The following is a 25998-nucleotide window of genomic DNA, read 5'->3' on the forward strand; positions in this document are numbered from 1 at the left end:
GTCCGTAGGAGTCCTTTATTATGTCGATTAGCCAGCTGACACGTGTTTCATCGCTATATGCGAATCCTCAGGGCTTTAATGGCTGTATCTAAACCAAAAGGTCGCACTGCTGGTGATACTTCCGACCCAGCTGGGCCCGTGACCGTAGGTTTAGTGAAGAGACAGAGTCAATAGATTGTTTCCAAAACAGTATAAAAAAATGATGTAGGTTGAGTCCCGAAATAATATTCAAACCGTATTGGGTAATTGCGTGGTTATGCACTGCAATATAGGAATCCAAGTATTTCTGGGTGGGTCCCGTGGTTGAATACCCCCCACGATGTGTAGTCGGGTACGACTCTTTAGCAATTGACGACAGAAACTCCGTGTAATGGAGACCTGGTCGCCGTGTGTTCTCGCCGGGACGTGTTCACGTTGTACGGTCACGGGCCCAGCTGGGTCGGAAGTATCACCAGCAGTGCGACCTTTTGGTTTAGATACAGCCATTAAAGCCCTGAGGATTCGCATATAGCGATGAAACACGTGTCAGCTGGCTAATCGACATAATAAAGGACTCCTACGGACTACTCTCCCTCTGGAGCATCTGATTGACTTCTGTTGTTTTTGTTGCACTGTACTTTAGAGAGAATTGCTACATAATATATGTGTTACTGTTGCTTGAGTGCATTGGGTAAACCCGTATGGGACTAATATAGGCTGAACTGTCTGGTTGAGATCAATTCCACCAACAAGGATATGTTTTTCTTTTCCCCTCTGTAATCTCTCTGTTTCTATAAAGATTTCTTATCTATTCGAAAAATTGCCTGAGCTCTGAAGTCTTATTTACTTTTATGTTGGTCCATTTTTGTCAGCAGTTAGTTTTCTGGTTTTGCCACTCTTGTTATTTTTTCTTTTCTGTTTATTATTTGGCTGTCTAGTGTGTATTCTCTCATGTTGCATCAGATGGACTTTCCGACCAAAGCTTTTTTGACATTCAACACACTGATACGATTGCTGTCTTGTGTGTACATTTGCATGTCTGGTTAGATTTGGTTTCCAATTGAAACGTTTCTTGCATTCAGTGCACTCATAAGGTTTCTCCCCTGTGTGTGTTCGCTCATGAATGGTTAGGGTGGATTTTTGGCTGTAGCTTTTCTGGCATTTAGAGCACTTATGAGGTTTTTGTCCAGTGTGTGTTCTCGCATGCCGGGACACATGTTGTTTATTTCTGAAACTTTTGTGACATTCATTGCACTGGAATCGTTTTTCTCCTGTATGCGTTCGCTCATGTAGAGTCAGACTCGTTTTAGAACTGAAGGTTTTATCACATTCAATACACCGATAAGGTTTTTCTCCTGTGTGTGTTCTAATATGTTGAGTAAGAAAGGCTTTAAGACTAAAGCTTTTGTCACATTCAGTGCACAGATAAGGTTTATGTCCAGTGTGTATTTGTTTATGTCGGAACAAATTGCATTTTTGATTAAAGCTTTTCTGACAATCAGTACAGTGAAAAGGTTTATCTTTTGTATGTGTTCTTCGATGACAAGCCAGACTTGTCCGATGACAGAATCTCATCCCACATTCGGGACATGTATACGGTTTTTCTCCTGTGTGTGTTCTTTCATGTAGAGTGAGATTAATTTTTTGTTTGAAGCACTTCTGACATTCAGTACACTTGTAAGGATATGTTACTATGTGCATCTTTTCATGGCGAATCAAATTACTTTTAAGACTGAAGTTTTTCTGACATTCTTTGCATTGAAAAGGCTTTTCTCCTGTGTGTGTTTTACCATGTGAATTCAGATGAGATTGGCTAATAAAACATTTCTTGCATTCTGGGCACTCATAAGGTTTTTCTCCAGTGTGTATTCTCTCATGCAGAATTAAAAAGCATCTTGCAGTGAAACTTTTCTCACATTCAGAACACTGATGAGGTTTTAGTCCTGTGTGTTTTACCATGATGAATCCAAATTACGTTCACCAAATGCTTTTATGACAATCAAGACAACATACGGGTTCTCCTTCGGTTTGTTTTTTCTCTAACCTAGGTTTGTTTGCATGTTGTGATGGGAACACATTTCTTCTCCGAGTACATGCCAGAGAACTATTCTTGTGTCTATGCCTACTGCCAATTATAAGCAGAAATCCTTGTTATGATCAGCCCTTGCACTGCGCCTCAATTTAGATGTGATATTTCTTTCTCCAGATTACTCACACTTATTGTGCCTGTGAGGGGAGGGAGTTAATGCCGTACAATGATAAGTCTGGGATTATGGAAATCAGAATTACATGTATTAGCTTCTCCAGGACCTGACTGCCTCTTGCGAACGTGGGACTGTAAACAGTTTTCTTCTTTGGACCTTGAGAAACCTATGCCTCTTTCAGCTGCTTTCTCATGAGGACTTCGATGCCTTCCGCTGAATCACCAGGTTTATCTTCCAGCTGAGCTTCTTTACCTGTATAATTAAAGTGACAGAATATCTGTCTACATGCAGAAGATACAAACAAAATCAACCAGTAGCATTTTCTGAAAAAACAGACAGGGCTCTAAATCAGTGTGGACAAATTGACGATTTCCAAAATGAAGGATACCGAAGATCAATGGATGAAGAATGAATGAATGAATGAAGAAATGAATGAAGCCCAATGAAGACGACCACAAAATTGAGACACTTACTCTTTTTTAGTGTGAATATTGCAATTTTGAACAATTCTATTAATAGGACAGTTGGCAAGGTACTATGTTTGCCAGCATGTTTTTTAAAATGTGAATCTTTAATAACTCTGTTGGTTTACAATGCCTGACTAGTTTGCGGCTCTATTTGCCTGCTCAAAATTCATCAAATGTCAAAACAAATCTAGAAAAAAAACAAGCATTGAAAAAGTCAGTACTTCAGACATGCAGAGGGACTCTGTGTCATGTACCTGTGTAACCGATCTCTTTCAGCACCTCCTATTTCTGCAACCATCTTTTTTACGCTCCAAGCTCGTAGCACTACATAATCTGTGCACATTTGTGTATTGCCAATGTTTGCATGCATCAGAATCCTTAAGTCAGACTATCTGCCTGTTAGACTTGTCAGCCCTAGGGCGGTCTTTCCCTGTGATTTTTTGCCCTTGCCTCATTTTTCCCACCTTCTTTTTGTTGGCCCACAGGTCTTCGGGCACCTTTTCATAGCTAATCTGTGTTAGGGTGCAGGTGCTCTCTACTTCAAACATGGCTGCCACTGGCCCCTGCTACTGCAGCGTGGTCTTTTAGTGTAGCACCCTAGCTGCCAGGAGCAGGCTGGATCCCCATACAATGTTGCAATACCAGCCACCCAGCCCCTGTCCATAGGTAGAGTGGGAAAGCTCCTGGAGCCTTCCAGGACAAAGGCGGAGTTAGGTTTTCCCGTCTTAGAGAGTGGTCACCTGACCTGGGCATATATAAGCAAGGGAGGGAAAATTTTCTAGTCAGTTGGGGCATCACTGACCTGGGGAACCCACGCAGGAGTTTTAGGCGGGAGGGCCTAGTTAGGAACCTTTGCTATTGGGAGTGACAGGATTTAGATGCTGCCTCTTAAGCTGGGTGAGGTGTCCTAGGCTAGCCCCCTGATCTGGCTCAGCATAGGGAACCCCAGGGTCCATCTGCAGTGACTGAGGAAAATCCTTCAAGCCTCTAACTCACCCCCCCCTCTTCAACTTCAAGGAACCATCACCTAAGGGCGCAGAACCATCCAAGCGCTAAGAAGATTAATTGCTTTGACCAGAGACTGCTGGGGGATCGACCAGGTATTGGACTTGTGCTGCCCTGCGCACCCCCTGCCTGCATTGGGGCCCACCTGGCCCTACCTGTCTCCCCCTGACTGACTTGCTCTGTTTTTTCATCCTGCCTGCATCACCTGCTTAAGTGACTGAGAAGCGCTGTACTCCGACCCCTCTTCCAAGCGCTGCCGAGTGCTGCAATCTGCCCTGGTTAGAGACCCTGCTGGGCGCCCGCTCGAGAACTTTCTCAAGCGCCTCTCTGCTGCGCATATTAGGGAGCGCTGTGAGACACCCAGGCGCGATCACCGCCAAGCGCCCCAATCCCCGTTCAGCACTTGCCTTTAGCACCGAGAGAAGTGCCGAAATTGCCCCGGGCGGCCCTCGGTGCCAGAAGAGGGCCGCCGCTGTGTGCACGTGGGCCGCGACCAACCTGAGACTCAGTCCCTCCTCTCGCCGGACCCCGGAGCTCTGAAGAGGCTGCCGCCACGAACATCGACCTGGCTGGGCCATGACTGGAGGCTAATAAACAACACCAGTCCTAGTTCTCATGGCAATATTCATTTGCTGGACTGTAAACATCCATGGTCGAAATTCGTTATCCGAGGGATCTCTTTAGTCTCAAGAAAATCCTAAGATGTTTCAATCTATTGCCTTTTTAAAACAACAACCTCTCTGATTGATACAAACAGGACAGCACAAACAAAAATTGTGTGAAAAGCGAGATGGCACCTCACGGGCGCACCACCAATGGGACCCCTGGTTGGTACTCACCAGGATGGCCCTGTTCTCATCATCGGTGCCATCAAGCTAAAACCAAAAACGTGTCTCGAACCTCAAAAATAAAAAGACAGTGGATGGTGCAGTGGACACAACTTATATGTGACAAAACTAACGACATGTAACATTTAACATATAAGTCACTGAGCAACTGGGACCATAAACTTTACTTTCATTCCCTTCTCTGTTGCAAAACAGTGAACACACATATACTAAAAGAGAAGAGAGTAAATACTACCTATCGATTCACTCTCTACTTACAGCCGACATGTTTCATTGCCTTGGTTTCTATCAGGCAATTTCTTCAGGGCAATACACTTTAAATGCCACTGCAAGAGACACTGAAGCTTGGGTGCCTGCATGCAGTTTTGCCTCTCATACCAGTGGTGAAGTTATGCTAAAATCGGAATCCAGCTCCCTTAGGTGAGCATGGTCCTTACTCCCCGTTCGAGAAAGTTACGGTGTCAGAGTAGCGGTCGGCGTCCTCTCAACCCTCGAGCTCGAGGGTTGAGAGGACGCCGACCGCTACTCTAAGTTGTGTCCACTGCACCATCCACTGTCTTTTTATTTTTGAGGTTCGAGACACGTTTTTGGTTTTGGCTTGATGGCACCGATGATGAGAACAGGGCCATCCTGGTGAGTACCAACCAGGGGTCCCATTGGTGGTGCGCCCGTGAGGTGCCATCTCGCTTTTCACACAATTTTTGTTTGTGCTGTCCTGTTTGTATCAATCAGAGAGGTTGTTGTTTTAAAAAGGCAATAGATTGAAACATCTTAGGATTTTCTTGAGACTAAAGAGATCCCTCGGATAACGAATTTCGACCATGGATGTTTACAGTCCAGCAAATGAATATTGCCATGAGAACTAGGACTGGTGTTGTTTATTAGCTTTCAGAGTGGAGGGCGTCCTAGTTCTGTTTGTCTTTCCCTCTAGACTCCCATTTTTGTAGTGCCATGACTGGAGGCCCCAGTACCCGGGCCTAGCCAAGCCTTGCCAGCGCGGAATCCAGTCAGGCCACGGCAGGCCTGAAGCCAGCGCCTCGCCCCACGTGACAGGGGAGCTCCTCCGCCCTGCCCCCCGCGCAGCCATTGGTCCTGGCTGGCGCGCCCTCGAGGCGGGAGTTGTGACTGGTGGTGACAGCCCCGGCCCCTGCTTTGATTGGCCCCGGGGCCGCGACTGTACTGGGGGGCCCAGAGGGCACACAGACTCGTCGCAGAGGGGGCCGCGAGAACCAGAGAGCCTCCTCCGATTTGCCCCCACTGCTGGTCCCGCCTCGCCCCCGGCGCGGGTGCCCTGAAGTTGTGCCTGAACCGCGCCGGGTCGAGTGAGGCCCTGGGAGGGTTGGAACCCCTCTCCTTCGCCGGTATCTCCGCAAGGGCCCTGATCAGGCCGAAGACACAAGGTAACCCCCGGGGAGCAGGGCGGAAGGCCGGGTAAGGCCACGAGGTCGCCCCTCCCCTGGGGACAACTGTGACTGGGCCCCTGTGGCCCCCTAATGTGCCTCGAGTGTCTAGGAGGCCTGGGGAACAGACTCTGTCCATACTACGTTGTTCTACCTAACTGCCAGTTTTAGGCCTGAATCCTGTTCAATGAACTGTGGGTTTAAACTTAGCAATCAGATAATCCACTTCAGCGACTGTTGGTGTTTAGTGGCCGCCTGAGGTGGCCTGCATGGTTCATGCCTGCTTGTGGAGTGGTAATATTTCCCTGTACTGAATTTCTTGCAGGGGTGGGCTTCTACAGTTCCTGAGGGGATCCAACGGTGATAACTATTGATTCATTCTAATGGTATTCTGATGATCTGATTCTGGGTCGCAAAACCCTCAGTATTCACAAGAAGAAAGGCTTGTGTTTGTTTCCTACAGGTTAATTTAGGATCTATGAAATTACCTTACTGCCTGCTGAGTAGCATACCGCGACAGGCTGTGTTCTTTGAAGTTTTCTGTTCTACTGAAAGTACTTGATGAAATGTTTTATCACTTTCTATGAAGTGCAATTTGGAAGGCGTCCATGAGAGGTTTAATGTGGTGCTTTAGTGCAATGCTATGGTTGCTTCCTGCAGGATCATCCAGGTTTATGAAAGTACCCTCTTTGCCTGCTGAAGAGTATGATGCGACAGGCTGTGTTATTTAATGTTTCACTGCTTAGATGAGCTGGTTATTATTTTAATGATAAGTCTTACTGAAACTGCCTAATGAAATGCTTAAATGAAATACTAATGATTTGCTAAATGCATTACTTGCTTGATCCAAAGTCTACATAAAAGATCTTGATTTTCAAATACAACTACTGGTGTGGTCTCCATTATTGCGCCCACTTCGTGTCTCAGTGGATGAGTGTGTTAAGTAGCTGCTTTACACGCAAGCCCCTGGCTGCCTTCCTGCTCGAGCCATGCTACCCCCTGGAGAGCTGGTGGTCCCAGTTCTTACATTGCCTTTATCAGAGTAGTGTTTATTAGCTATAGTGACACATACAAACACAAATCTGAAGAACTATATGAGCTAATGTTTTATTTCTGACACAAAGGGATTTGTGTACTTCGGCTGTGCATATTTAACAATTGTGTGTGAGTACTCTGCTGCAATCCGTCCTGTAACTGTTCTTTGTGTGAGGAAACTGCACTGCAGCCTTGCCACCCATGCTGTATTTGTGCTGTATGTTAATGTAGTTTGGCGAGCAACTTTACACTATGTTTGTGGTATTTGTACCATGCAAACCTAACTGAAGGTCACAGGTGATTGCAATACAGGGTCAGAGGCAAAGACAGTCAAAGAATGTTTGGAGGTGGTTCCAAGAGCAGAAGTGAACTATGTATAAACAGCCCAAACATTTGGTGCTACCAGGAGGAAGTGTGGACATAAGGTGGGGACAAGGCGCACAAGGGTGGTGGTACAGAGTGCAACATGTGGTTGTAACCGCTCTTACACATAGAAAGGTTAAAGTAGAGGAAGCATTATTACCCTAACAACTGGGAGACAATTAAAAAAACTTAAAGAGCAGGTTGATGATTGCTATTTCACAAGATATTCACCCTGTGACCAATACAGATTTATATTACCATGATAAGAGGGGGCTATTTTAGTTACCACCTTGCGTGGCTGGGAATGAAGAGTATTTAAGGTCAAGGAAGCGACACCAACATTTGGCCTAAAAGAAAAGTCTATTTTTTGCTTGCTATACAGAAAAGTCAAATATTCCATACAGGATCTAAGCTATTTTGAGATCCGAGGGTCTTACATTTAATCTCTTTCTACTTATGTTGTTAATTTATGTACGTGAGCGCAGAGGTGAAGTGATTAGTCAAAGATCAGACAAAGTGGTAAAATATGAAGCTGGGTTTAAACCCAAGTCTTGCTGTTCCCGAATCTACAACTTAGCAATTACACCCTGATTGAAATGACAGGCAGTGAGGAGTGTAACAAGGGCCCTGCAGCCCCCACAGTGCGGGGGGAGGGCCTAGGCTTACCCATACTGAAGGGGGATCCCTCAGCCCCTATGGATGTGAGTGTGAGGGGCCCCTTCAGCATATCATACATATCACGTTTTGTTATGCTACTGCAATCAGTCTGACCTGAAAGTCTTTTCAAGGGGGCTTTGCCTGCAATGCACATGAACTGTAGAAAGGTAATAGAGGGGGACATAATAAACATGTAAACAAAAGTAACAGACATCCCTTGTCCTGCATTTTCCAAATGCAAAAATGTCAGGGGGATTCATAAAGGCAAGGCTGTGTGTAAGCCTCTGTGAGATTCATAAACACCGGATGGAAAGGTCTGTTCATTGGTAGGCATACCAGCCCCTGCCCGATGTTGTGACACCGTGGCCTTTTTCGGATTAGGGAACGCACATCATGAGTTGTACTGGCCCTGATGCTGGCACACATGCTATTGATGCTCTAGTGGTAATAGGTGCTGTAATTGTTTACACTTGTGGGGCAGAGCAGAGGGCGCTGGACAACAGCAGGGGGCAATAACAATCTACACCCATTGAAGTTCATGGGCACTGTCCATACACTGCAAAGGGTTTCCTAGGCGGCTAACGCATCTGCTATCAGCGGCTACCATGGCAACTGTTCTCAAAAAAGATCAACAATGAGTAGAGCCAAAACCCCTCATCCTGCCCTAAAGCAGGTTTTTCTATCCATGCAGCAAGAATCTGGAGCAGCATGCCTATCCCCATGAAATCTACTGCAACTCTTCGGCAACTCAGAAAGGAACTGAAGAATATTGGGTGTTGGTCAGAGGAAATACACCCAAGACCAGGAAGCATCGCCCTCCATTGGAAACAATCCTGAATCTTGGGAACGGCCTTGTTCGGCACTTACCTGCTTCCTAAGGAGGTCCACACTTTAAAGAATAATACCATTCGGAGGGGGGGACAGAGGACTTAGTGACATCATGTGACTGGTTTCTCTAATTAAGTACAGTTTTCATATTTTCATATTTTCATCTCCCTAGACACAGGAAGTGACGTAAGAACGCAAGTGCCAAAGCAGTACTGACTGCACACAGTAGGGCTTTTGTTGTTAATCATCAAGCGAGCCTCTGCCGGGGTCTCTGTTAAGCTCAGTGTCCGCCCTCTTTCGAGCAGAGTTTAGTGTTCGTATGTAGATAGCCTATGAAGAATGCCCCTACAGGCAGATTCCAGAGGTGTGAAAGCAGTTCTCTCATTTTAAAGTTACTTGAGAAGTTTCATCTGTAATCTCAAGAAAGATGCATTTCAAAAGTGATCAGTCGCTTTACTCAGACTGCTTTCTTTAACCCCCATTGAGATCCATGCTCAAACAGCCAGAAGTAGTAGTGCAAAGCTCTTAGATTTCGTTCTCTAAGGTTCACATTCCTTCCTCTCTATACTTGAAATGTAAGACTGAGTATAAAGTCCGAGTTACAACACTGACTAGAAAAACAAACACTGGCAAAGTCAATATGTTTCGCCGTACAAGAGCTACTAGCTAGGCCAATGTATTTTAGCCATGTTGTTCAGCAGCGTGGAGTCCAGTGGGGTGGAGTAGAGTGGTGTAAGTGCATTAGAGAAGGGTAGAGTAGAGTGCAGGGCATTGTGTGGAGTAGTATAAAGTAGGGTAGATTAAGAGTGGCGTAGAGCGCCCCAGCACTGTGTGGAGTGGCGTTAAGTCAGATAGAGTGTCAGAGTAAACTGGGATTTAGTGGCACAGAATGCGCTGTGTGGAGTGGTGTACACTGGAGTGGCATGAAGTTGAGTGGGACAGAGTAGAGTGGACTGGCAGGGACTGCAGTGGTCCATAGTGGTGAAGAGTAGAGTGGACTGGCATAGAGTGGTGCAAAGAAGATTATATAGGTTTACAGTGCAGTGGCGTAGAGCGGTGCAGTGTAGAGTGGTGTAGTGTGCAGTAGAGTGGTGTTGTGTGCAGTAGAGAGGTGCAGTGAAAAATAGAGTGGCATAAAGAGCAGTGATATAGAGAGCAGTGGTGCAGCGTACAGTGCAATGGCCTAGAGTGCTGCAGAATATAGTGCATGAATGTAGGGCGTAGTGGTGTAGAGAAGAGTGGTGTAGTGTGGCGTAAAGTGCAGTGGTATAGAGTAGAGTGACGTAGAGTGCAGTGGCCTGAAGTAGAGTGGTACAGAGTGGAGTGGTGGGTAGTGCAGTAGAGTGGTGTAGAGTAGAGTGTCAGAGTGCAGTATCATAAAGTGTGAAAGCGTAGAGTAGAGTGATGCAGAGTAGGCAAGAGCGGCAGGAAGTGCAGTGGTGTAGAGTGGCACAGAGTATATTGATGTGAAGTGCAGTGGCATAGAGTGCAGTGGTACAGAGAAGAGTGGCAAAGAGTAGAGTGGCAACAGTAAAGTGGTGCAGTGGGAAGAACAGTGGGGTAGAATAGCGTAGAGTGCAGAGGCACAGAATAGAGTAGGGCAAGTAGGGTGGAGCAGAGTAGGGTGGCGCAGAGTAGAGTGCCGGTCCATAGAGTGCAGCAGCATAGAGTGCAGCAGCATAGAGTGCAGTGGTGAAGAGTACAGTGGCAAAAAGTGAAGAGGGCAGAGTATAGTAGCACAGAGTACAGTAGTGTAGAGTATAGTGGCATAGAGTGCTGTAGCCTTGTGTATAGGATGGGCATATGGGAAACAGGTGGAAAACAAAACACACATATGGATTGCTAGAACACCAAAAAAACTGTTGCTCCAAACACAGGAGAAGTGGAAGGACACAAGTACTTGGCCCATGCTCCAGGGGAGGGCCAAACACAAGAAAAGGACACGACACCCGCATGCAGTGACAAACTAGAGCGAACAAAATGAGGGTCAAGCTATGGGCGGTCTGTAACCCCACTGTATGTAAACTAAAGTCTCACAGAGGCAGAGCATTTGTAATCTAGGTGAAACCTAAAAATAGGCTTACGTTACACTAGTAGAAATCAGAGGTCAAAGCCTTATTGAAGAGAAGACATCTGTGCTGCGCCGCAGACGTCTCCTAAAGCAGTTCTTTTAAAGGTGCTCAATCAATCGATGTTGGAACCAGCACTTTCTGGTTGGCTAAATGAATGCCCCAGTCAGGCAGAACCTACCATTCCCGTCAAGGGCAGGTGATTGCACTCGCTGTAAAACCTGCGCTCACCCTTGGGTAGCTCTGCACTGAGCAGTCAGGCTTTCCTTAGAGGCAATGTGAAGCAAAGATACAGCAGCCACAAGACATAATTACACCGAGCATCACAAAAGAGACTTCACACAGGATGTATGTAAAAACACTTGTATTCAACACACATATTAAACCGTTAAAACATGAACATCGTATACTTTATAGGCATAAAACACATCTGAAAATATTACTAGCAGTACTAGGCCCACTTGTATTGTTGTGATATCAATAGTATGCACATTGAGGACAATTCCTAATCTAACCCCTCCAATTACAAGAGTGAGTGCCCTTATGCGGTGCACAAAATCAGCTATGTACATAAAAAGAGAACACTTTTTAGCAGCATCGTGGTCTGGAGCCACGCGGGTAAACCCTATGTCATGTCATATGACCCGTGCAGGCTCACTGTAATTTTCCCTATGTTATCATGAGCACGTTGCAGACTTTTATCTGCATTGTGCATGTTACTGTACAAATGTATTTTGCTTTGCGCCACATTGTACTTTCACACAGAATCTGCTGTTGTTTTTGCGTTCTGTTCTTTACTGGGATTTAGTCTGCACACCATAGACAAGGTCGGACAACAATGCCCCTAGTTATTTTGTTCTGGTCAGGCCTCAGCTCCTAGACAAAACAAACAAATTCAGCTGTTTGGGAAGATGTACTTCTGCCATATAGACATGCACGAATAAGTAACAACACAGTTGGAGAAGGATCTTTCCAGGGAAGAGATCGTGGAGGACCTGAGATATAGAACTTTCATCAGCACATGCTAAGGTACAGGGTCTGCAGCAAACACCCAGTGATCTTCTGATATATAATCATTTTGCTTCTGTACAAGGGAAGGGGGTTAGGCCTCCCTATTGCACATAATGACAGCGCCTTTTCTGATTTATGGACAACTTACTATGCTGACCATATTTGTGTTGGGCATTTTCTTACTCATTGTGGCACGTATACTGCATACTAGAGCACAATAGTTAAAATAAATATTTTACACTTTTCTTTTGTCTCTGTCAGATATTATTGTAGACTAGTACAAGTGTGAGAGCAAAAGAGCGAATCTGGGGTGCTATGTTTTGGGGTGTTTAATCACATGTTATTCTATGAGTAGGAGGGCAAGTGAGACACTATGGCTTGTTGGTCTCTGGCTCATGGGTACTCAGGTGGTAGGATGACTCAGTCCCTGCCTACTAAGGTTCTATGATCCCAAGCATAGTTCTGTGATGCCGCAGAATCACTGCGACATGGCGCCGCCAAAGTTTGGTCTAGCACTTATTGACAGGACCCTTAAGTAGCACTTGTGCTTGTCCACAATACCCTTGCACTGTTTCCCAGAGACATCCGTGGTGGGAGAGCTTTGCCTCCTCAGTTTATAGGGACCACGAATTGCTGTAGGTTTTTTTAAACTTGATTTTTAAAAGGTCTTTTTCCCATTTTAGTGCTATCCTTTGAATCCTTTTCTTTGGCTTTATGGCTCAACCAATAGCGATTTGGCTCATTGCCGCGGAGTGGTTACTCTCCAGCTGTTTTTGTAGTGGAGGCGGATCCTGCATACCATTTCAAAGTGTTTTACTCCTGGGTTACGTTTCCCGCTGTGGATGTGAATAATAAGTCTTTTCATGCTTATACGGCTGTCGCTGTTTTGGCAGCTTATCGCCCTTATGCAGTTGTCAAAGTTCCTCTTATAGCCTGTGAAAAGCAGATTTGGTTTAACGGCGTCCTACCCCATCCTATTGGTACTGCTCGTATGGGCCCCTTAAGTATTGATGGGCCACTTAACCTGTGTTAGCCGGTTTTACTCTATACCCTATTTGTATCAACGCCAATTTGGAGGAGGTACGTTGGTTGTATGCTCAGGCTGATCTCTTATATAGACGCCTGATCCAATTTGATGCTGGTGCTTTTCTCGGGGTTCCACCTGGAGCTGCGCAACCTGTGCAGGTTACGCATGGTGGGGGGCTTGTTATAAGTCCAGTTATCATCAATTCGGTTATGGGCAAAAGTCCTCCAAATTGTGAATACTTCCCGTTTTGGATTGCTCAGAAAATTGATCAGCTTGATGCGGTTTTCCTACATACGAGTCCTCTGGAGAAATATAGGATCCTTACTATGTGCTTGCCTAGTGGTGCCATTTCCCCCTATGTCCAACCTTGTTATGGTACCCCCTTGATGAGCATTCTTCTGAGCGTTCTCAAACAAGTAGAGAACAAACATGGGGCAGCTACTGCCCTGGATTTGGGGATTAAGCTAATGGGTATTTTTCAGTAGTCTACCAAGTGATTCTTTCTAATATTTCTTTCTAATATTAAAGGTGAAGCAGCGTGCTAAATGGTTCATCAAAGCCTTTCGGAGGTGCCCGACATTGATCGGGAATGTGACTTGCTGATTATTAGTGCTGACATGTATATGTCCGTAGGTTGCAATAATTTGGGGATTAAACCTTCTAATCAGTTTCAAGGTAAGCCCCCTCCTGAGATAACGGGTCGTTTTGTCTTTCCTAAAAAGACACGGGGCAAATCTAAGCAGCAACAGAAGCCTAGGTCTTGTGGTAGGTCACTGCCACCTAACGCTTCTGAACGTAGATATGATTTACGTGACCGCTCTAAAATTAAAACTCCATAGAGGTTCCAGGTTCCTGATCCTCGTTCCTTTCAGGAATCATCTGATCAACTGTACGATTGATGAGGGCAACAGGATCGCAGACATGGCAAGTCCACACAACCCAAGCAGGACCTGCAGCGCTCTTTGACGTTAAAACAGAGGTCTTCAAACTTTTTGATGCCGAGACCCCTTGTAACACCTTTTTAGGCTTAAGGAGCCCCTTTCAATAAAAGTTTCTAGAAACTGGTACTCCTCATCACCAACTATCGACAATCATAAATGCGCCTGTTAGACCTCATCACATCCATCCATCATTCATCCACTCCCACTTTCATCCTTCCGTCCATACATCCGTCCTTCATCCATCCATCCATCCTTCCTTTCATCCCTCCATCCATACATCCATCCTTCATCCATCCACCCTTTCATCCTTCCATCCATACATCCATCCTTCATCCATCCACCCTTTCATCCTTCCATCCGTACATCCATCCTTTACCCATCCACCATCCGTCCATCCATCCACCCATCCACCCATCATTCATCTACCTTTTCAAACATCCATCCATTATTCATCCATGCAAACTTTTATCCATCCATACATCCATCCTTCATCCGTCCACCCTTTCATCCATACATCCATACATACATACATCCATCCTTCATCTATCCACCCTTTCATCCTTCCATCCATACATCCATCCTTCATCCATTCACCCTTTCATCCATACATCCACCCACCCTTTCATTCATCCATCCACAATCATTCATCCACCCATCTTTTCATACATCCATCCATCATGATCCATACAACCTTTTATCCATCCATACATCCATCCTTCATCCGTCCACCCTTTCATCCTTCCATCCATACATACATACATCCTTCATCTATCCACCCTCTCATCCTTCCATCCATACATCCATCCATCCATCCTTCATCCATCCACCCTTTCATCCATACATCCACCCACCCTTTCATTCATCCATCCATCCACCAATCATCCATCCACCCACCTTTTCATACATCCATCCATCTTGATCCATACAACCTTTTATCCATCCTTCCTCCATCCCCCCTTTCATCCATCCATCCATACATATTTCCTTCATCTATCCACCCTTTCATCCATCATTCATCCACCCACCTTTTCTGTGCCTCTCTCATGGGGTGGGGGAGCGGGGTCAGTATCTCTATGCGTCTTCTTCCTTCTTCTCTCATGGGAGGGCACCTCTGTGCCTCCCTGCTGGGTGTGGGGGAGGTATGGGGGGGGGGGGGGCAGACAGGCTATAACAACATCTTACCGTGAAGAACAGACTCTAGCACATTTCTCGGGCACAGGAGCGAGGTATGAGGGCTCGTGGGACTTGAACCAATGATTTATGGGACGTGTCAGAGAGGGTGGGGGGAGGAGAGGACATTTCATATGCTTTACTGGCGGGACCCACAGCTCCAGGCACTCAACGTCCATTGAACTCAAAGGGCAACAGCCTCCTCCCGCCCCCCACCCCCCTTGTGTATGTGAGCCCGGCTGAAACAGCTTCAGGGACACACAAAGCCACACCGAGTACTTCACAGGTTTTAAAAGACCTTTTACTTGTAAATGAGGCTTTGATGTCTTTCACCCCTCGGTGTGAATTAGGCCTCCGCCGTGAGCGCCCTCAATCAGCCCGACGCCACTAAGGCAAACCACACAGGAAGGATTAGTTACTTACCTGTAATCCTAGTTCTCTTCCAGGTGTATCCTCATCAAAGTCATAAGCATTAGAATATTCCCGCCCATGCGCGGAACCCCGGAAACACTATATTATATGTGCCCCACATATATATATATATACATATATATACATAAATCATATATATATAAAAACATGCAATAGCAGCCAAATCACATTAGAGCTGAAATATGCTGTGAAGAATTTCCACCATACATGTAATCATAAGCATTAGAAACATGAGAAACAACACCAAAGATTGTTTAGAAACTGTTTTAATGCTCATAAAGCAGTAGAAGTTCTCATAAGTCACTGGAAGCATAGGAAGCTCCCAGGCTGCATTGCAAACACACAGTCCAAAAAGACTGAAAAGCTAACCTGTAGCTGCATAGCAATAAACTGACACCGTGCCTTTAAGGCACTCATGACCCCCTGTATCCCATCATGCCCCAGGGGTGACAGTTAGGTCAGTTGTTCTTTTCGGAGACTGAAAAACAAACCCAATAACAAATAGGTTAACAATATCTCCTTATTAAAGAGTATCCTTTGCCCGGGGAGGCGGGAGGGTTGCTTATGACTTTGATGAGGATACCCCTGGAAGAGAACTAGGATTACAATCCTTCTCTTCCAGGGGATCCTCATCAATAGTCATAAGCATTAGAATAGAGTAGCGAGCCTCTCCTCATCCCTGCGGGCAAAGGAATGATAAGACAGTAATCTCATCAATAAGTCTGAGTAGACTATAGACTACCCAAACAGATTCCTCAAGGAGGCTTGCCCTACTTGAGTATCGGCCCTGGATACGTGGCAGTAATGCCTCGTAAAGGTATGCACCGATTTCCAGGTTGCAGCCTTGCATATTTCCCACATTGGAATGTCATGTAAGAAGGTTACTGTAGCGGCTTTCCCTCTAGTGGAATGCGCTTTTGGTGACATCAACAAAGGCTTGCAAGCTGATAGGCCAATTTAATGCAAGAAACAATCCATCTTGAGATGGACCTCTTGGCCGCTGGAAAACCTGTTCTCATTGAGCCATAGTTCACAAACAGTTGGTCCGTTTTCCTAATCCCTTTAGTCTTTTCCAAATAAAACTTTAGCACTCTCTTAAGGTCTAAGGAGTGAAGAGACCGCTCGGCTGGGGTCGTAGGGTTTGGAAAAAAGGAAGGGAGGGAAACAGACTGATTTATATGAAAATCAGAGATGACCTTAGGCAAGAAAGATGGATGAGCCCTTAGGACTACTCTGTTGTGGTGGAAAACAGTATATGGTTCCTTCGCACAGAGCGCTTGTATCTCACTTACTCTGCGCGCAGCGGTAATCGCCACCAAAAAAGCTGCCTTCCAAGAGAGATGTTGTAAGGAAACTTTGTGGATGGGTTCGAAAGGAGGTGACATTAACATGGATAGAACCAGGTTTAATTCCCAAGGAGGAGAAGGATTTCGCACAGGGGGATACACTTTCTTCAACCCCTGGAGGAAGTCCTTAACCACTGGAACCTGAAAGAAAGATATTTGATCAGGTGATTTTCTATATGCTACAATAGCTGACAAATGCACTCTAATAGAAGTGTACTTTAAACCAGCAGTTGCCAGGGAAAGGAGGTATGGTAAGATGACATCCTCCTGCCCCTTAGTCGGATCCAAGTGATGATCCCTACACCACAAGTAAAATCTTTTCCACTTGAACGCATAGGATGCTCTCGTGGAAGGTCTCTTAGCCTCCTTTAAAATGTTCATGCATTCGGGAGGCAAGTTCAAATGTCCATATTGCAGGACCTCAGGCGCCATGCTGTTAGGTTCAATGATGGGAGGTTGGGATGCATTATCCTCCCGTTCATCTTGCTCAACAGGTCCGGCCTGCAAGGGAGCCGTTTGTGTGGACACACAGACAGATGTAGAAGGTCCGGATACCACCACTGCCGAGGCCAATCCGGAGCAATCAGGATCATTTCCATGTCCGACCTGATGAGCTTGGAAACTACTTTCAAAATCAGCGCTAGGGGAGGAAACGCGTATGCGTACATCCCTGCCCAATCCATCAGTAGACCGTTCCCCTGCGTTCCTGGCCGGTGGAACCTGGCCGCGAAGGCGTGGCATTTGGTGTTTTCGTCGTCTGCAAACAAGTCTATGGATGGACGACCCCAGCAACGAAAAAGCTCTTCTACTACTTCTTCGTTTAGCACCCAGTCTGGCTGATCTTCGAAGTGCCTGCTGAGAGCATCTGCTTTTACGTTCAACTCGCCTGGAAGGTGCACTGCCACTACTGCGAGGCCTCGAGAGAGAAGCCAATGCCAGATTGCTTGAGCCTCTCGAGAGAGTGGGCGAGACCTTGTGCCTCCTTGTTTGTTCAGATAGAACATGCTGGTCGTATTGTCCGTCTGAACTAGGACTGAGTTGGATTTGATCGCTGGAAAGAAAGCTTTGAGAGCCAGGAATACCGCTCTGAGTTCCAGCATGTTGATGTGGTATGTCTGCTCCTGCGCAGACCACTGGCCTTGAATCTGAAGCGGACCCATGTGTGCTCCCCAGCCTTGCAGAGAGGCATCCGTCACTATGGACTGGGAAGGAACGGGTTGGTAAAACGGTACCCCCCACCAGCACATTCTTTCTCCGAGTCCACCATTTGATGGCCTCTTTCGTCGCCTGGGAAAGAGCGATTCGATCTTCCCAGCGCCCTGTCGCTTGGTCCCACTGATCCTCCAGAGCCTGTTGCAGAGGACGCATTCTCAGCCTGGCGTTTGGGATGAGGAAAATGCAGGACGCCATGGAACCAAGCAGGGATGCTACTTGTCGGGCTGTTGGAAGCCGAGACTCTAGCAGGATCCCACATTTCTGATTCATGGAAAAAAGTCTCTCCTCCGAAGGAAACGCTTTTCTCAAGCTTGTGTCCAGAACGGAGCCTAGGTAGTGGATGGACTGTGTAGGCCGCTGGACTGACTTCTCCAGGTTCACATGGAGGCCTAGCCTGTGTAGCTGGTGCAGGCACAGATGCAGATCGTGCGTTACTTGTACCGGAGATGGACCTTTTAGGAGCCAGTCGTCCAGGTATGGGTAAATGAAGAGACCCTTCTTGTGAAGAAAGGCCGCCACCACTGCCATGCATTTGGTGAAGACTCGTGGTGCGGACTTGAGACCGAAGGGTAACACCTTGTACTGGTAGTGTTTGTTCCCTACGAAGAACCTCAGGTACTTGCGATGTTGCTGTGCAATTGGGATGTGAAAGTACGCATCTTGCAGATCCACCGAACACATCAAATCTCAGGCTTGAAGATGTGGACATATTTGGTGAAGCGCTAACATGCGGAACTTTTCTTTGACGATGACTTTGTTTAATAGTTGTAGGTCGAGTATTGGTCTGAACTTGTCCTCCTGATCTTTTTTGGGGACAAGAAAATATCTGGAGTAAACTCCCTTTCCTCTTAGAGCGAGAGGAACCTCCTCTATCGCCTTTTTTTGCAGTTGGACTTTCACCTCTCGTCGGAGCAAGCTTAGCTGGTGAGGGCAAGAGCTCTTTGGAGGAATGTTCTTCGGAGGCGCACAGAAACGTAGCCTGTATCCACTGCGCAGTATATTCAGCACCCACTAATCCTTTGTGATGCTGACCCACTCTGCCAGGTGTTGTGAAGCACTTCCTCCCACTGAAGTGGGTAACGGCGCCAGAGGAAACCTCTGTTCAGGCCTTTCCTCCTCTTGTGGTGTTGGAGGACTGTTGGTGACCTCCTCTATCTCTGCTGGGCTTGCCTCGAAATTGTGGTTTCCCTTGTGTTTTATTTTGGGACCACTGAGGGGTTTGAACCCTCTGTTGAGCCCCTCTCCCCCTGTTGGTCTTGAAGCGGCGCTTGAATTCTTTTTTCTTCTCCAAGCCCACCGCCTGCACCGTATCCAGTTCCGTTTTCATTCGGGTCATCTCTTCGTCTCTGAAGAGAGCGGAGCCCGAAAAGGGGAGATTAAGAATCCGATGCTGAGCATCCGGCTTCAGACCTGTAAGGCGCAACCAAGCCGATCTTCTGGCACAGACCCCATGGGAATAGGAATGAGCCGAAAGAACTGCACCATCTGCAGCCGTGCTGATCATCTAGTTCGCCACCAGACACCCCTCTGTAACAGTCTCTTCAAAGTCCTGCTGGTCTTCTTTTGGCAGTTTGGCTTTGAATCTTTCCATTGAGTCCCATAAGGCTCTGTCGTATCGACCCAGAAGCGCAGCTGCACAAGCAACCTTAAGAGTGGAAGCAGCTGAGTTGCAAACCTTTCGACCCCAGGAGTCTTGAGTTTTGCTGTCCTTATCTGGTGGGACTGAAGAGGAACCAGCGACAGCATGTGTCTTCCTCGCAGCTGCCACAATCACAGAGTCTGCTGGAGGGTCAGATTTTACAAACACCGGGTCAGAAGATGCCGGTTTGTACTTCTTCTGAATGCGGGCTGGTACCGCTCTGATCGCTGCTGGGGTTAGGAAAACCTCCTTGACAGGATCCATAATCCCCGGGACTAAAGGTAGTAGAGGCCGGGAGATGGCTTTCTTGTGTAAAGTCTCAAAGATGACTGTTGTCGTTACTGGAGGGACAGACATCTCAATGTTCAGTTTCAGTGCTCCTCTTTGTAGTACATCCAGATACGTGCCAATGTCATCCACTGGGGAGGACCTGGACGTAGGACTGTCCGTCAACGTAGGGGAGTAGTCCCTCTTGGACGATCTGGTTGAAGAGGTAGAGGAAGTAGACGGAGCACGTCGACGTCTACGGTGGGCACTGTGTCTCCGCTCCCGCGACCTTTTTGAACGCTCCTTCCGTCTAGGAGAGCGAGACCTGATCCGATCTTCTGTCCGAGGTTCCCTTCTAGGAGATCGGGATCTTCTGGGAGATCTGGCTGGTGATCTCACGGGCGATTTGCATCTAGGAGAGCGAGACCTGATCCGATCCTCCGTCCGAGGTTCCCTTCTAGGAGATCGGGATCTTCTGGGCGATTTAGCTGGTGGTTTCACAGGTGATTTGTGCCTGAGAGGGCTACGCCTGTCCATCTCCTCCACCAGATCCTGAAGCGGAGACCTGTGGTGCGGGCTGGCATATTCCTGCATACAGTTTATCAGAAGGAGATAGGACACTTGTGACCACTTAGTCCAAGAGATTTGAAAAAGCCCTCATAAACGCTGCGTATCTCGAGAAGCGGTATATCTTATTCTCCGCCCCACGCGAGCGTTATGGCAACAGTCATTGGGCTTAGTCAGTCAGTGTCTTGCCAGCCTCACCCGAGGCAATCTCTGGTTTTTTGTGGCAGTATCCAGAGAAACGGGAGTTACCCCACTGAAGCTGAATGATAGGTAAAAAAGTGTGCAGGTGATTATAGGTTTTATTCAGTTCACTTGACCACTTATTAAAAATTATTCGGTATGCTCTGGGGATAATTAGGAATCCTTAGCATTGGTCAATTGGACAAAAAAATAACGTCGACATGTTTCTGCTCTGTCGGCCCGAGGGTCTAAGAGCTTTCGTCAGGACAAAATACACAAGAAAACACAAAGTGATTAAAATGGGATGCCACAATTATGACATAAGGGAATCTATTATTTAATAGTCTTACCCTTGAAGGTTTTCAAATACCTAGGGAATTAAGAGAAATATTACAAAGTGGGAGTAACTGATGGCTATATTACTATTTCATATTAGAAAAGTGGTCGTAAAGACATGCATTGTGTCAATATGCTTATTGCATAATTTCTGCAAACATTAGTGTGAGAAAACGCACAACAAAACTGACATTGTGGTGAGTTAAAACAAAGGGAAGAAACGGCGATATCACGGCAGTGCACAATTAAATATATGGTGAAGTAACTAGATTAAATGACTAAGAGCGCTTTTGTAGCGAGGGGCGATGGAAAAGCAAAGTCGCTCTTATTTGTGAGTAGGCTTTCTACCTCGTAATGAGGTCTTACCTTATAAAGAGATCTACCGCATTGCAGCAGGAGGATACAGGCTGTAGAAACATTAAGAGGGAGGTTGTCACTCGAGTGTATGCCGGTAACTGATACTCGGCGATAGAGGTGGAAACACTCACCCGCTCTCGAAGCGTGTTCCGCGTCTTGTGCTGGCTCTGCCTCCCGGACGCTAGGAGCACGCTTTCGATGGCGTTTTCACTATGTTTACTCATGGAGAGGGAAAGCGGACAATTGTTATGTAGCAACAGGGACAAATAATGCAGTTATCTCCCTCTAATTTGACAATCGATAATTTTTAGATGTTTATCATGGTTCTTATACAATTGTCAGAACTAAAGAATAAAAAATTTAATTAGGTGGTTTTTTAGAAAAATTGGCAAAAAAATCGGCAAAAGAAGTGGTTGTTGTGCCCTTTGCTTGTCACTATGATATTAATATATCACTTTGATGTGTGGGGCCTGTATTAGGTTTTTAAGGCTCATGTTAACAGGACTATGTTAGCTTAGTAATTCAGTAATTCAGCGTACAAAGTGATACCATGAGATTTCGTCATTCAAACCAAACTTATTGGTTTTAAGACGGTCCACCCAACGTTGTTCTTTCTCATATAGTATTTTTTCTGCGTTGGGTGTCGCTTCCGATATCATTTCTATTACCGTCCATCTCAGGTCTTCAATGCTGTGATTTTGTTCGATGAAATGCGAACAAAGTTTGGTGGTATTCTTTTTTAGGCGGATATTACTTTTATGTTCCCCTATACGTAGTTTCACCTTTCTGCAAGTCATCCCAATGTATTTCTTATCGCAAGGACAGGTAACCATGTAGATTACATGGGATGAATTGCAATTACTGTGTTGTTTCTGTGTCCATTTCAGTGTAGGGGACAGTTGTAAGGTTTTTGTACCCGTAGTGGATTTGCAGGCCAAACAGGATCCGCATGGGTAGTGTCCTGTTACTGGGACCATGTGGGCATTCATTGTGGATTTCGCCGTGATTGTTTTTCTTGGTCGCGTATGTACCAACATATCCCGTAGGTTCTTTGTGCGTTTGTTTGCCATGCGTGGCTTTGGCCATTTGAATCTTCCAGTATTGACAATATGCCAGTTTTTATGGATGAGTTTATTCACCTGGTATGAAGCTGGACAGAAGGTGGTTACGCATGTCATGAGATCCACAGTTTCACTTTTTTCGAAAGTTGTAAGGAGGTTTTCTCTAGGTTGGTTCATTGCTCTTTTTCTGCATTTTGCTATAGTTGATGTCTTGTACTCCCTTTGCAACAGTCTACTGCTGAGTTCATTTGATTGGGCCAGATAGTCCTTTCTTTGACTGCAGTTCCTTTTTAACCGTAAAAATTGGCTATATGGTAAATTGTCCCTTAACGGTTGAGGATGGTAACTCTTATAGGACAATAAGCTGTTCTTAGCTGTTGGTTTCCTGAATGATTTGGTTTCTATTTTCAGCTCTTTTTGGTATATAGTCAGGTCAAGGAAGTCAATGCTTTCTTTGTCAGCCGTGTATGTGAAGCGAAGCCATGGATCACGGGTATTCAGCCAATCCACAAATATTTTCAGGTCTTGGTTGTTATGCCATATTAGGAGAACGTCATCAATATAACGTTTCCAGTAAAGTATACTGGAAACGTAAGGATTGGTTTGTGTCAATACATGGTTTGTTTCAAAATTGCTCACGTAGAGCCCTGCCACCGAAGGGGCAAAGGCACTACCCATTGAGGTTCCGTGGCTCTGCAGGAATAACTGGTCCTCAAATTCAAAGTAATTTTCAGTGAGTGCCATCCGGCAACACTCTAGGACAAAGTGTCTCGGTGTCCTAAGGTCCCAGTTCTCAGTGAATAGAACATCTTCCAGCATGTCTAGTGTATCTTTTTGGGGTAGGCTTGTATATAAGGACTCGATGTCCAGTCCTACTAGGAGCATTGTGGAGGGATCAAAGGATCGGTCTTTCAATTGATTTAGCAGATCTCTGGTGTCTTGTAGATATGTGGGGTTTTTTTTAACCAATGGTTGGAGAAATTGGTCTGCAAATTTGGAGAGAGGTTCTAAAACTGATCCGATACCCGAAACTATTGGGCGGCCCGGTGGTGGTATTCTGTTTTTGTGGGTTTTGGGTAGCGAGTAGAAGTATGGGATTTTTGGATTCGTTGTAATTAGAAAGTCTGCTTCTTTTTTGCTCACCCATCCATTTGTTTCAGCTTCATAGACCATCATAGCTATTGTTGTTGTCAGTCTGGGTGTTGGATCAGTGTTGATTTTTGTGTAGAACTTTTCATCTGCAAGTAATAACAAGCATTGGGTCCGATACTCTTCTTTTCCAAGGATTACCACACCTCCACCCTTATCTGCGGGTTTGATGACTATGTCCGTATTTGTTTGGAGTTCTTCTAAAGCTTTTCTTTCCAATCGAGTCATATTTTGATACGGTCTCTTGACATTGTTTTCCATTTCATCAATTCCTGTTAGGATGGCCTGTTCAAAGGTTAGTATTTCTACTGGTACCGTGTTGGCAGGTGGTGTAAAATTAGACTTCTTGCGGAGGTTAGTGTCCCCAAGATCGGTGACTGGTGCAGACTCAGAAAAGTATGCTTTCAGTTTGAGTGAGCGACAGAATTCAGATAGCTCACATTTTAATTTGAAGAGGTCAAGATTGGGAGTAGGGACGTAACCAAGTCCTTTGTTTAGGACATTTTCTTGTTCCTTTGTTAGAATCACTGAGCTTAAATTGACTATTAGTGACTCGTTTTGCTGGTTCCTGGTTTGGTTGATGTCATACTCCTGGTTTGAACATTCGGCTGTTGGTCTTGCCATGAAATGGTTCTTCTTCTTCCTCTTTGATTCTGGCCCCTCAATAAAAAAGGATCCTGATTCTGATTGTTAATCCCCTGCGGTGGCATGCTCATGTAATTCTGCATTTGCTGGACTCCTTGATTGTACGGATTCATCCATCCGGTATATGGAGGCATGTAGGGCTGAAAGAATGGCATTGGTGGGCCCATAAAGTTTTGTCTCGGCCATCTATTGCCTCTTCTCTGTGGTCTGGATCGGAAGTTACCTCGGCCTTGTTTGCGGCCTGAGTCATCGGACCCTGTATCGGACCCTCCGGATGAGTCCCAAGCATTGGAATCATTATCTGATTTTGGGTCATTCGTCTTATAATCAGTTTTTGTATATGGATGCATTTTTTCATGACTGAACTTTTTTATATCTTTGCTTAGTTTTTGTAGTTTGTTTTGCATCAGAAAGTCTTCACTGTCTGTTATTTCTTTATTTAGATCCTCTAGTCTTTTTTTGTAGATCGCTGGTTGTATGCCTTTCTTTAGTTCCGCTTCAATGGCTTGTATCTCTGTTTCCGATGCTCCCAATCTTGACCTCTTCAAATTAAAATGTGAGCTATCTGAATTCTGTCGCTCGCTCAAACTGAAAGCATACTTTTCTGAGTCTGCACCAGTCACCGATCTTGGGGACACTAACCTCCGCAAGAAGTCTAATTTTACACCACCTGCCAACACGGTACCAGTAGAAATACTAACCTTTGAACAGGCCATCCTAACAGGAATTGATGAAATGGAAAACAATGTCAAGAGACCGTATCAAAATATGACTCGATTGGAAAGAAAAGCTTTAGAAGAACTCCAAACAAATACGGACATAGTCATCAAACCCGCAGATAAGGGTGGAGGTGTGGTAATCCTTGGAAAAGAAAAGTATCGGACCCAATGCTTGTTATTACTTGCAGATGAAAAGTTCTACACAAAAATCAACACTGATCCAACACCCAGACTGACAACAACAATAGCTATGATGGTCTATGAAGCTGAAACAAATGGATGGGTGAGCAAAAAAGAAGCAGACTTTCTAATTACAACGAATCCAAAAATCCCATACTTCTACTCGCTACCCAAAACCCACAAAAACAGAATACCACCACCGGGCCGCCCAATAGTTTCGGGTATCGGATCAGTTTTAGAACCTCTCTCCAAATTTGCAGACCAATTTCTCCAACCATTGGTTAAAAAAAACCCCACATATCTACAAGACACCAGAGATCTGCTAAATCAATTGAAAGACCGATCCTTTGATCCCTCCACAATGCTCCTAGTAGGACTGGACATCGAGTCCTTATATACAAGCCTACCCCAAAAAGATACACTAGACATGCTGGAAGATGTTCTATTCACTGAGAACTGGGACCTTAGGACACCGAGACACTTTGTCCTAGAGTGTTGCCGGATGGCACTCACTGAAAATTACTTTGAATTTGAGGACCAGTTATTCCTGCAGAGCCACGGAACCTCAATGGGTAGTGCCTTTGCCCCTTCGGTGGCAGGGCTCTACGTGAGCAATTTTGAAACAAACCATGTATTGACACAAACCAATCCTTACGTTTCCAGTATACTTTACTGGAAACGTTATATTGATGACGTTCTCCTAATATGGCATAACAACCAAGACCTGAAAATATTTGTGGATTGGCTGAATACCCGTGATCCATGGCTTCGCTTCACATACACGGCTGACAAAGAAAGCATTGACTTCCTTGACCTGACTATATACCAAAAAGAGCTGAAAATAGAAACCAAATCATTCAGGAAACCAACAGCTAAGAACAGCTTATTGTCCTATAAGAGT

At 45.6% G+C, this 25998-nt stretch overlaps 1 protein-coding gene across 1 annotated transcript in view; it reads right to left on the bottom strand.

Annotated features, from left to right (window-relative positions):
• Positions 1-673: 673 nt before the first annotated feature.
• The window catches only part of LOC147736748 (uncharacterized), a 309489-nt gene continuing 284164 nt past the window's right edge, over positions 674-25998 (bottom strand). The window contains exon 3 of the mRNA XM_086953465.1: positions 674-1604. Coding sequence (XP_086809591.1) covers positions 829-1604 — 776 coding nt within the window. The 3' untranslated portion in view covers positions 674-828. The remainder of the gene's footprint in view (positions 1605-25998) is intronic.

This window comes from Lissotriton vulgaris, chromosome 1_2, assembly GCF_964263255.1.
Source record: "Lissotriton vulgaris chromosome 1_2, aLisVul1.2, whole genome shotgun sequence".
Classification (NCBI taxonomy): Eukaryota; Metazoa; Chordata; class Amphibia; order Caudata; family Salamandridae; genus Lissotriton; species Lissotriton vulgaris.